Raw genomic sequence first — 12389 nt, forward strand, 5'->3', positions numbered from 1 at the left:
CTCCCGACATTGAATCCCATGGGGCAAGTCACTCCTTCTGTGGGCCTGTGTGCCCACCGTGACTTCTCTTAGGCCCATAAGGATGATGCCGATGATGCTGATGGTGCATCGGCAACGCTTGACTGCCCTTCCTGTGGTCTTTCTTGAGAGGGGTGCGTTTACCACGGAAAACCCTCTCTCCCACTGTGGTCTTTCGGCGGCACGCAAGGTCAGCGCACTTGGACTTAGGTGCTGATTCTCCTTCCTGGGACTGGCGTCGCTAGGCCCCTCAACCTCAAACCGAAGGAGCTTGCACTGCGACTGGTGGATCCAGCCATCGCGTCCTTCGATCTTGACCGCAGTTTTTGTTGCTGCAATCACTTGGGAGGGGCCATTCCAGCGTTCACTGTCCCAGAGAAGTCTTTTCAGCACCTTGAGGAAATTCTGATCACCACTCCGGACCTGGCGAGTCTGTGGAGCAGAACACTCTGGCAAGTCATTGTGCCTATGCATCTCTTTCTGATCAAATAGTCTTTTAGTCTCTCTCATTGTCTCAATGAGCCTGGCTTTGACAGTTCCATTAATGCATTCCACAAATCCAGCCGATTGCGGGTGGTACGCACAGTGTCGCTCCAAATCAGTGTCCAACAATTCGCCCAATGCTTTCATGACAGTTCCTGAATCATCGTGAGCGCTCGAAGACAGTTCAACCCATTTTGAAAACACATCAACAATGACAAGACAGTATCGTTTCCCTTGTGTTTGGTTCAAACAGATTACACAACATCTCCAAAATTTTTTTGAAATATGCATAAACCCATGTGTATGATAATATTGGTGCACCTGTGTTATCATCGCTATCATCCCCCCTGTTGACACATGTGACAAGCCATGTGTCAACCTCGCGGCGCACTCGAAGAGAGAGATTGGAAGCCAACGTTTCCCGCCTTCCAATTTCTCTATCCCTGCGTCATCTGGTTGTGCTCTCTTATGTGTCCAATATTTTCGTTCTGTGTGAGGTGCAAATATTTGTCTTGATTTCAAATCATCCTGTGTTGTGTCCTGTGCCTCTATTGCTAGTACGTCACGTGTTACTGCAATTTGTCAGCTGAAATGAACGGCCGGAGTAGTTATCACTTTCCAATTGATGTATTGACGCACCCAGCCATCCTGTGTTTCCTCGCACCCCGGATTGGCGGGGGAGGGGTTCCACAGGTGGTTTGGAACGGAGCTCGCAAGGTTATTCATATTTTTCCACTCACATTGCTCTGGTTTGCCGAGCGGTATGTAAATGTGTTGCCCTTGTGAGAGGAGGGGCTTGACCGCCCTTCCTACCCGCGCTGTGGCGAAACACCACTGATCTTTCCAATACACGTGCTCAACAACGATACCCTGGGGTTGCAGGCCCAGAAAAACTTTAGTGTAGTCAGGGTCTGGTCCTGGTGTCTGCTTACGTCTGATAGTCACGTGCAGGTTGTTCGCCGTTTGCACGTTACCTCCTGGCTTTAATTTGGTACCTGCCAATCGAACTAGACATTCGGAACTCCGAGTTACGTCATCGTTCGGTAAATCGAGTGTCCAAAAATAGCGAGCATCATGTTGACTGTTCCCCATGCGGGCTTCAATCTGGCCCTTGTGATTTACGATGGTGTAAATCTCGAGTTGCGTTTGAGCATCCCGTCCCAATAAATTATGTGGACAGCGAGAATTTAGCGCGGCTTCGACGAGTGCCTTCCGATTTGGGTCTGTGGGGGAAGTAATGGTTACTGTTTGCGATAACGTCAGGGGCTGCACGGAGCCGTGTGCTCCTTTCATGCGAATTTTGCCATCGCTTGGCTTCACAGTATCGCGATCCCAACGACCGAGAACAGTGATATCGGCGCCCGTGTCAACAAGGAAGACGGTCGGGATTCCTTCAACCAACAACGTCATTTCCGGTTTAGTTATGGACGAGGTTTCACATCTCAGCAGGTAGTTTTCTGTGTCGAAAACATGATTGCTACCGGCTAAGATGTCATCCTCGTCCTCACTTGAGGCGGGCGATTCAAACAAAGGCGCAGAGGCCTTTATCGCTGTCATAGCTACCTCCTCTTTTTTATTCCGTATCGTTTGTAAATCCTCCTCATCTGATGAGGAGGTCCCCGTGCTACCATCACGCTCCCGCACGCGCCTGTCCTTCCGCTGTTGTCTACATTCTTTCACCATGTGACCCTTTTGCCCACAAAGAAAACATCTGCCTTCAACAAAACGTTTTTGGTCCCTAGGGGTTAATTTGAAGGGAGCAAACGACCGTATTTGTTTATTACCTTTATAAGGAGGACCCGGGGTTTTCCCGTGTGCGTGTGGGTTTTTTGCGGCGTAATAAATGTTGGTCACGTGACTCTCATTCTTCCTTTTCTTGTTCTCGAGTCGTTCGTAATTCCGTGCGTAATTCAAAACCTCATCGATCGGACATGTTGGCCAATTCAAATTATGTCTTTTAACATATTGGGTAACATCAGGATGTGCTTGGTTTAGCAAATGCTGTTTTAAATGCGAATTGAACAAGTCTGACTGTGTCTCAGGGATACCGCCGTGTATTTTGAACACTATTCGCAGACGATGGAAAAAATCGTCCGTAGTTTCGTCAGCCTTTTGGATGCATGTGGCAATTTGTTTTGGATCTTGCGTCCGCTCGTATGCCTTGGCGCAACGTTCCATAATTTGGTCAAGGGGTCCCCCTACCTGCGTGAGTTCATCATAGCACAGATAACCTCCCGCAGCTTTCCTACCATTAAAGTTGCCCACAACTGCGCCAAACTTGGAACTGGTAGTTAATGAGAGCAATTTCAAAAGTTCACTCGCGTTAAGCCTGTGACTGTGGACTAAATCGGATAGTTCCCTTACGAACTCGTCCGGATCGTCCTTCGGTTTTGGAAGTGACGCGGCGATGTCTCGAAATTCGGCTGGCGTCCATGGTCTATATACGTACAGCGATTTGTCGTTCATCGACGGCATTTGAACCATAGGGAACGCTTGGAAAGGGTACCATTCGAATCTAGACTCATACGAATTATGCTCTAGTGAGGTGGATGGGTCGAGGGTCCGCCTCCGCTCACCCACCGTGCCTTTGGAGCGCGTTTGGTGTTGATGTCCAGGGTTTGGACCACCCTGCGATTTGACCGGGTTCTCTGGACTCCAATTCTGTGCGGTAGTTTGATCGAGGGGTGTTATGGGGGCTTGATTAGTTCCCCAGGGCGGAGGGGGTACCGAATTCTTTTCTCTCGCAGTTTGCGATTGTGGGGGGAAGGCCGGGTACAGCTCCCCCGAAACGGCGGCCGCTGGAGCGGCTGAGGGTTGCGTTGCAGCAGCCACTGCAATTAAATCCTCATCCAGCCTCTGACGTCTGTCTTTCGCCTTTTTCACCCGTATTCGTCTGGCCCTTTCAACGAGTATTGTACACTTGTACCATTGTTTACCGTGTTCATTATTTTTCCGCTTTTCTTTGTCTTTCAGCGATATTTTGCCCAACACCGTTTCCAATTCATCGCAATCATTAACGTCTCCCGAGAATCCGTATTTCTTTTTCCATTTTTTCACGAATCGCGTTGACCCTCTGCAGTCAACTTCAGCTAATCGTGTGTTTTCGATGATCGCCTCTACATCGTGACGTGCTGTTGTCTGCGGTGTTCCGCTCATTCGCCAACAACCCGAGGACTTCCGTGTCGCCATGTTGCCTAGCAACAGCTGGAAGCGTTTACAGGTATTTTACACAAAGACAGAAATCGCGATCTAGATCTAGGTCGTTACCCGAAAACAAACGGTACGTGCCCGCGCCGGAGTTTATATGGGTTACGTTACCACAATAGTGTGATCACCAATCACACTCACGCACTAACACAAACCGATACGCGCAATATACGCATACAACGTTAGATGCAACACACGCCGAGGTGGTCAACCTCCGCAGGAAGACAAAGCTTCCTTATCGTTTTCGCTTAGCGAGAAACGATATCTAAATGAGCCGATGCTCTCACAGATGCGCTTGGGCTCTGTGTCCCGGGAATCTAATTTCCCCCGTACCGCTAACCACGAAACGGTACTCGAGCTAGCCTACTCCGTTTTCGGCGTTAACTCGTCTAATTCCGTCATTCAGTGGAGATAACCGACTACGCAACGGCTTCTCCGCCACGCCGACTGACCTTATTTTTCCGACAATTGTCCCGATGCCGAGCTGAACCCAGGTTCGTTGGATGATGGCGCTTGCTCGCTCCTCACGGTGTCCGGTGCGGGGCTGGTTCCTCCTGGAAAAGTCTCCACGAGGTCTGGTCGGCTTCGCAGGCGCAAAACGCGCGATCAGCCACGGATCGTCCACCGGAGGAAATCGGAGAGTCCAACAAAAAAGCTCAAATCCGTTCGAACAAGCACATCATCCTGCCGACAACGCCAAGTTTCTGTCAGAGATTTTCTCGGACAAAGTTAAAGAAATGACTCGGCACACAGGAAAATTGTCTTCAATATCGGCGGGAGCGGATCTCTGAGAGCGAACGACGGTTAGTTGCTCCGCGATCACACTCTCAGTCCCGCCACCGCGAGTTCGACATTTTATTGTAACATATGCAAAATACAAGAAAAACACTGCCCCCGATGTTTGCATGCCGCACCCCGGTCCGGCTCCTCGGTAGTGATTGGTTACCTGTTTTTCCAACTTGAACCACCAGTACATTGGCGCCTTTTCTGGCTGGTCTACATCGAATTAGCATGTTGTAGACTTTGCGGATGGTCAATGTCGTCTGGGCGCGACGGGTGTTCTCAACTCGTCTTTTGTTGCTCAACCGCTGTTCCCGAATTATTCATTCCCCTTTTGTGACCGAGTGTCGCCTTCTCCCCTGTGGTTGTCCACCTGTATTGACGTGCTAATTGTGGACTTCAACAGTCCCCCGGCCAGATGGCCGGCGCCTTTGTGTGCAGGCATTTGGGGGTGCTGGATACGCACCCAAACGCTTCAATGTGCCCAAATTAAATGAAACTTTAAACATGATACAATTTTGCTCATAGATTCCTCTAACAGTTAATCATTGATGACTTCCTCTCCATAGTTAAATTTTAAGGACTGTTCCGAGAGTTTAACTAATTTATTCAGGACATAGTCAAGTCAACTGTATTTATAGAGCACTTTCAAACAGCCATCGCTGCATACAAAGTGCTGTACATGGAGCAATTTAACATGCACAATAAACAGTAAGACAAATCGGTAATAAAGACGGTAGAAAGCACCAAATAGTAAAACCAAGAACAAATCTAAGTCATGCTGAGTCGAATGTCAAAGAATACAAGTGAGTTTTGAGGAGGGTTTTGAAGATGGGCAGCGAGGAGGCTTGCCGAATGTTCAGTGGGAGGTCATTCCAGAGAGAGGGACCAGCAACAGAAAAAGCTCGATCCCCTCTGAGCCTCAGCCTAGTTCTTGGTACTTCTAATAATGTCTGGTCCACAGACCTGAGGCGCCGGGCAGGTGTGTAGGGACGGATGAGCTCAGAGAGGTAAGGTGGCGCGAGATTATTCAGAGATTTGAAAACAAATAAGAGGATCTTGAAAAATAACTCTAAAATGAATAGGGAGCCAGTGAAGGGATGCCAGAGTAAGAGTTATGTGCTCCCTCATACGAGTACCAGTCAAGAGGCGAGCAGCGGCATTTTGGACCAACTGAAGGTGCTTAATGGAGGACTGGCTGACTCCAAAGTAAAGGGCATTGCAGTAATCGAGCCGGGATGTGACAAAGGCATGAATTACTGTCTCAAAGTGTTCATGTGAGAGGAGAGGTTTTATTTTGGCCAGCTGTCTAAGGTGAAAGAAGCTGGATTTAACAACGGCACCAATTTGCCGATCAAGTTTGAAATCACTGTCCAGTTTAAGGCCCAGGTTTGAGACTGTTGACTTAAGATAAGGAGACAGGGGGCCAAAGTCTACAGGATGGGATGTACAAGGGCCACTGGGACCAAACAATATCACCTCTGTCTTCTTTTCATTGAATTTCAAGAAATGTTGTGCCATCCAGGTTTTGATTTCTTCCATACAGGATAGGAGTGGCCTTAATGAGAAGGCGTCTTTCTTGCTCAGTGGGACATAGATCTGGCAGTCATCTGCATAGCAGTGGAAGGGAATACCATGTTTCCTTAAGATGGAACCCAATGGGAGCAGATACAGTGAGAACAGCAGAGGCCCCAGAATTGAGCCCTGTGGAACACCACATGACAGGGGAGCAGTGCGTGACTCAGAGCAGCCAAGGCTGACACAAAAGGTTCTGTCAGCTAAATAGGACCTAAAGCACTCAAGAGCACTGCCGCCAATGCCCACCAAGTGCTGCAAACGAGTCAGCAGAATACTGTGATCCACTGTATCAAATGCTGCAGTTAAGTCCAATAAAACTAGACACACGTGGTCTCCAGCGTCATTTGATAGGAGGATGTTATTAGAAACGCGTAACAGGGCTGACTCCGTGCTATGCATCGTCTTGAAACCTGACTGGAAGACCTCCAAGATGTTATGTTCATCCAAGGAAAATTTCAACTGCATGTGCACCACTTTTTCCAGAATTTTGGAAATGAAAGGCAGTTTGGGGAACTATACCAGAAGAGAGGCTGTTGTTGATGATATCCAAGACCGATGCGCCAACACTCGGGAGAACCTCCTGAAAGAAGTGCGGGGGAAGAGAGTCGCAAGGGGAGCCAGATGGCTTCGTCTGGCGAACGACATCCTCCAAAAGCGTCAAGGTGGATGACATAGTTGGAATTGGAGTAGTTGCTGATGACGAGATATACACAAAAAAAAAAAAATGCTACATTGTGTTTCCTATGTGTTGACTGTCTATGACTGTCTGTGTCCTATGTGTTGTGTTGTGTTATTTTTGTTATTTTGACTTCAAAATGGCACCGCGAGAGTGGCTGCCTTTCCAGCAGCTCCTATATTTTGTTGTTCTACTTCTTCCTTTCATAACTTTGCTGCTGTGAATTGGGAATTTCTCTGTTGCGAGACTAATAAAGGTTTTCTTATCTTATCTTATCTATCCCACTCGCTGGGTAGCTAGGAAGTTTGAGCAGTCTGGGTTCACCAAGGTTGGGTTAATTACTGTATTTTCTGCACTACAAGGCTCACCTTCAGTGAATGGCCTATTTTAAAACAGTTTTCTAATATAGGGTGCACCGCATTATAAGGCACATAGAATAAAAGCTACAATAGTGTCTGTGGTTACCTCATGCATCCACTAGATGGAGCTACACTCAAGGAATACAATACAATGCAATACAGCTTTATAAATATCAAGCTTTCACAACTGCTGCAGCTGTAACAAAGTGCTTTACATAACATTTAAAATACCACATCCAAGAAATCAGAATATTGATCCATATATAAGGCGCATCGAAATATAAAGTGCACTGCCGGCTATTTTGAAAATTATTTGCGTTTAGGTGTGCCTTATAGTACGGAAAATATGTTATTTTGTCCCAGTAGATTGGGTTGAGGAGCTGAAGCTGGTCGCCTTTTTGGTCACAATTTTGTTGTACAGTATGCTGAAGTTGAAGTATATTTAACATAATATTCTTAGGAGATATTGATGGCAGCTAGATGGCTGGATTGACACAGGTATCGAGACCCTTTTCCATATTTGTCCAGCCATTGCTGATCCCAAGCATGGCAAGAAATGAATGGGTTGGATTAATAACGTCTAAACACTGTGTCAAATATGAATGGCTCATTGTGGAAACCCCTGACTGGGGAAAGTTGAGTCTTCATCTTAGAAAATGTTAGTACGGTAATACAATTTGTATTTTTTACCACAGCTATGCTGATAACCTGGTGAAACCATTTTTTGGTATGTAGTTTTAACTCATCTATATTGGCAGTCTTTACGTTTTGTTAGATCCAAATCATGACCCAACGTGCTTCATCAATTCCTCACCCCAATGTGCTTGATATAAATAACCCCAGCATTGATTTGGTCCATTTGAATCCCAGTGCTGGGTTCGCCATTTCACCCAATTTCAGCTACTTTTCACGCAGCACTTTTAAGAGTGTGTTATCCAAAAGGATCATCAAATCCTTATTTTTAAAATATCTATAACAGAGGTGCATAATATTGGAAAAAACATGTGATATGGGAGTTGGATATAGTGAGATTGATATTCTTGTGATATTTAACACGCACCCAAAGAAATTATTTTATTATTGAAATAAAGAAATATCATTTTTCATGTGGCAAAAAAAAGCAAAGATTGTTCATCTATTGGATGGCAATGCGCATTCAAGGTTGCTTTGGACTTGCATTGGTCAAATTCAGATAAAAGCTGATAATTCCATATGAAATTGATTTCATGCCTTTACGGTGTGCATATTCTATGGGCCTTTATCAATATATTGCGCAGCCCTAGTCTACAATTCATGCATCACTTGATTAATGATGGATTAATGTTGCTGTACAGGTTTACAGTTGGGGTTATAATTTCATTAAGGGTAAATACCAGTCAAATGTCAAATTAACTTAAGATAGATTTTTTTAAAAATAATTTGCATTTTTTATATTTTCTTCATAAAGCCTTTTTGTGAGCAGTCTACCTAATGCCATGTCCAGGCTGAGCATTTAGAGCTCCAATCACGGGTCATTAGCCCTGAGTGCAAGTGTGGATGCGTGTGGGACACACTGATGATGCAGAACAAATTGCTTGGATCAGTCTCAATCAATTTCCTTCATAGTCCAACCTTTCTCTGCGCCGAGCTGTGACACTACATCAACACACTCTTCATGTTTTCATGTAATCAGCACATTATTTTTTGGGTGTATAAATATAAAAAAAAACATATACAGTACTTCTTTGTGTGTTTGGGTGCTTTCAAAACATCCCTCTCTTCAAATTTAATGAAAGACTGAGTTAAGACAACACAAGATTTGTGACTTGTGGATCAAAGAATAACATGCTGTTGTTTCTTTGCAGACCGCGAATTCCACCCACATACGCCCCCAGAAACTTTAAAATCAATTTAAAAAACAACTTCAGTAGATTGTCACAACCGAGACAGGAAGAGATAAATTAATCCGAGACTCCAACTTGTCATAACTATACAGCCATTTAACTGTCATACAGTCATAAATAGATGTATGGTCAATCAAACTAAAATGTTGATAACTGCTCACCCTTGGAGGCCCACCGACGTACATGTAATTGAAAGGGAAAGGAAAGGATTTGCAAGCAAATTTGTCATTTTGTGGTATTTTATACATATTGCTGGAATGCATAAATCTCGTGTATTTTCTATATCATGCATGGAATAAGTGTGAGGCGGCCCGGTGGTCGACTGGTTTATACGTCGGCCTCACAGTGCCGAAGTGCAGGGTTCGATTCCGGCTTCGGCCTTCCTGTGTGGAGTTTTCATGTTCTCCCCATGACTGCATGGGTGTTCTCCGGGTACTCCTGTTTCCTCCCACATTCCAAAAACATGCACGGCAGGTTAATGGAGCACTCTTAATTGTCTCTCGGTGTGAGTGTGAGGGTGGATGTTTGTTTGTCTATGTGTGCCTTGCGATTGGCTGGCAACCAGTTCAGGGTGTACCCCACCTGCTCCCCGAAGACAGCTGGGATAGGCTCCTGCACGCCCTGCAACCCTTGTGAGGATTAGCGAATCGGAAAAATGGATGGATGGATGGATGGATTAGGCGTGTTTTACACTACAGTTGCTCGTGAAAGATATTTAGTTTAAGTGATCATATGCTCGTATTTTCCAATCATCACGCAGTCCCTTTGGTGTGGAGGCCACGGGACTTGCACCACTGGAGTAAGGTCATAGGGCGGCCGCAGGACTTGCGCAACCAAGGAAAACGCAAATCAGTGTCAACATCCCAATCGGAATCAGAAATTTTGCATGCGCTTGTGCACGTGTGTGTGTCCCCTCCACCCTGCACTTTATGCATTTTTTTTTTGTGTGTGTGATGCAAAATGAAGTAATTGCCCTGATGCAAGGGCACACAACATGTCTTACACCACATTCTGATTTCACTCTGCTTGCCTTTGCGAGTGAAGGTGCCGACCTTCACTGCAGTGTGGCTTTTGTGGTCTGCGGCAATTGTTCAAGTTTGTGCTTGTGGAGTGGCCGTGCAAGCTGAATCGGAAGCTTTAAATGAGGCACGCAATGTTCGTGCACCCGGAGCCTCTTTTGATAGCTGCTGCTTCTTTTAGTATGGACGAAGCATCCTGCTTTCAGCAACTCCATCTCCCTTGTCTTGCTTAGTGGAAGATTTTCTTCCCCAAAAGCAATCCTCAAGGATTAACTGTTTTGATTTTGCCATCACTACTGGCTGAATAAACTCTCTACTAACTCCACACTACTGCACACAACTCAAAACTACTCCACAACTCTCCCCATGCATCCCTCCCTCTCGATTTCTACTTCTTCTGTAGTGTCATCCTGGCTAATCCCTTACACCCACTGCCCCCTGCTGGACAGATTTTCAATGATTTACAATCTAGACAATCCTGATCCAGAGTCAGTGGCTGCATCAGACACTTCTGCACTCTCTGACAGAAATAAATGTAAAAGATGTATAAATACGTCATGGTTTTTCAAGACATATTTATGGGGAAGAAAAGAGTTCATGTGTGGATGCGCATGAGCGGATCACACATGGATCGTTCTGTCCTTTTCTGCAAAGAGACATCTCTACGTAGGATGCAAGTGTGGCACATTGAGAAGAACCACTTTGATTGGCAGCAGATCGCTTCCACTATGTTCACACCCAAAGCAGTGCAAACCATCTGTTTTTCTAAATACGCCGACTCATCCTTATCTGAAAAACACCCGGTCTAACGACTCCACGCAGATATTCAGAAAGCAGAGCCCTTAATTGTGAACAAATTATACTGCTTTGGTGTTTTTTGAAGGGCCCAGACTGGATTGTTGGAATTTCAGGTCATTTCTGAATTGAATATATTATATGCATACATATACATATACAGATTGAATATGCAATAATCACAAGTGCCCTTGGTTGTCTGTTGTTACTATTTGTTTATTTATTTTATTTTTATTTAACATATTTATGTCTTATGTAATTTTATGTAAATTTTAACTGTGCGTGTTCAATGCACGACATGTTTGCACTGTGGTTGAGAGAGGAAAGTTATTTCATCTGTGCTGTACGTTACACATAGATTTGACAATAAAAGCTGACTTGACTTGATTTCAGTGGGTAAAATAAATTAGTTATGATTAAATTTGGGTATGAGGTTAGTCACGGAACAAATTCAAGGTACCAGCGCACAAGTAAATCCTGTGACTCATGATGAGCAGCGGTCCACAGGTTTTGTAGAGAAGTGGAATGCTCATTGTCATTTTTTGACCCAGTTGACGGAAGCTTTACCGAGGTGTGCATCCGCCAAAGCTATTAAGTGATCTGCTGGAGCGAGGTGCTTCAGTTTTTCGCTTCAGCGATGCTTCGCCTGCCGTTGTCTCGGGGCCGTGTGACTAAGTTCATTTCTTGCAAGACAAGCCCGGACACGCTGTATGCTGACACGCTCGACAAATAACAAACATAAATACCGCACATTTTCCGAGTCTATTGTTCAAGGAATCCAGATGAAGCACCTGCTCTGAAGAGTTGTTTGTCTTGAGATGCACGTTGCGTGCCTTATAAAGCATCTGCAGGCCTCATCCATCACTCTCGTAAAGCCTCGTGATCTTTTTTATTTCTTGTTGTTGTTGATTTTTTTTTGATTACCGCTCCCGCTCAGCGGTATATCAGATTGGATGACTCAGTGGCATCGTGACTTCATATCAAAGAGGAATGGAAAATATAACGCTGATCCCTCTTCAATACCTGCCTCCACCTGCTTCTTCCATTATTCATGGTCATATTTAAGGCTGGGATATAAAGGTGGTATTTACATTCAGGGTGACAGGCGGGAATGGTGGCCCTCTGTGATTTACGTGCCTGACATGAATGGCCAGACACAAAACTGCATTTCCTTTAGAGAACACACGTGAGTTTCCCCTTAAGACCTTGAAAACACACATACACCAGGGAACTTCAATAGAACTTTGAAGGAGACGACATCTTCTTTTTCTAATGCAGTGGTTCCCAAGCCATGAGTGGGGACCCATCATAAGTCACTTTTTCTTTTTTTACTTTTTCTTGGGTCTTCAACTGTCGAGAGGAAAATGATATAAACGGTTTCCTTTTTCAAGCAGGCAGACACATTTTTGTCAAAGTGCATTTTAATTCATGGCTGTTGTAGTAATTTCAGTCATTCCGAAAACCTTTTCTAATTTTGATCCGATGAATGCAATAGCTAGAAGTACTAGAGGTCATATTCTACTCTGATTTGATATTATCACATTGTGAACTTTAAATGTCTAGAAAATGTAGATTGATTTGACCAGGAATG

At 45.0% G+C, this 12389-nt stretch overlaps 1 protein-coding gene across 1 annotated transcript; it reads right to left on the bottom strand.

The window, feature by feature from the left end:
- Positions 1 to 1083: 1083 nt before the first annotated feature.
- LOC147208322 (uncharacterized) lies at positions 1084 to 2058 on the bottom strand. Its single transcript, XM_086105949.1, has one exon. It carries the CDS (start codon positions 2056 to 2058, stop codon positions 1084 to 1086), a length of 975 nt encoding a protein of 324 aa, XP_085962075.1.
- Between the last annotated feature and the right edge of the window lie 10331 nt (positions 2059 to 12389).

Source organism: Hippocampus guttulatus, chromosome 2 (assembly GCF_054856545.1).
Source record: "Hippocampus guttulatus isolate MCC_2025c chromosome 2, RoL_Hgut_1.0, whole genome shotgun sequence".
NCBI lineage: Eukaryota > Metazoa > Chordata > Actinopteri > Syngnathiformes > Syngnathidae > Hippocampus > Hippocampus guttulatus.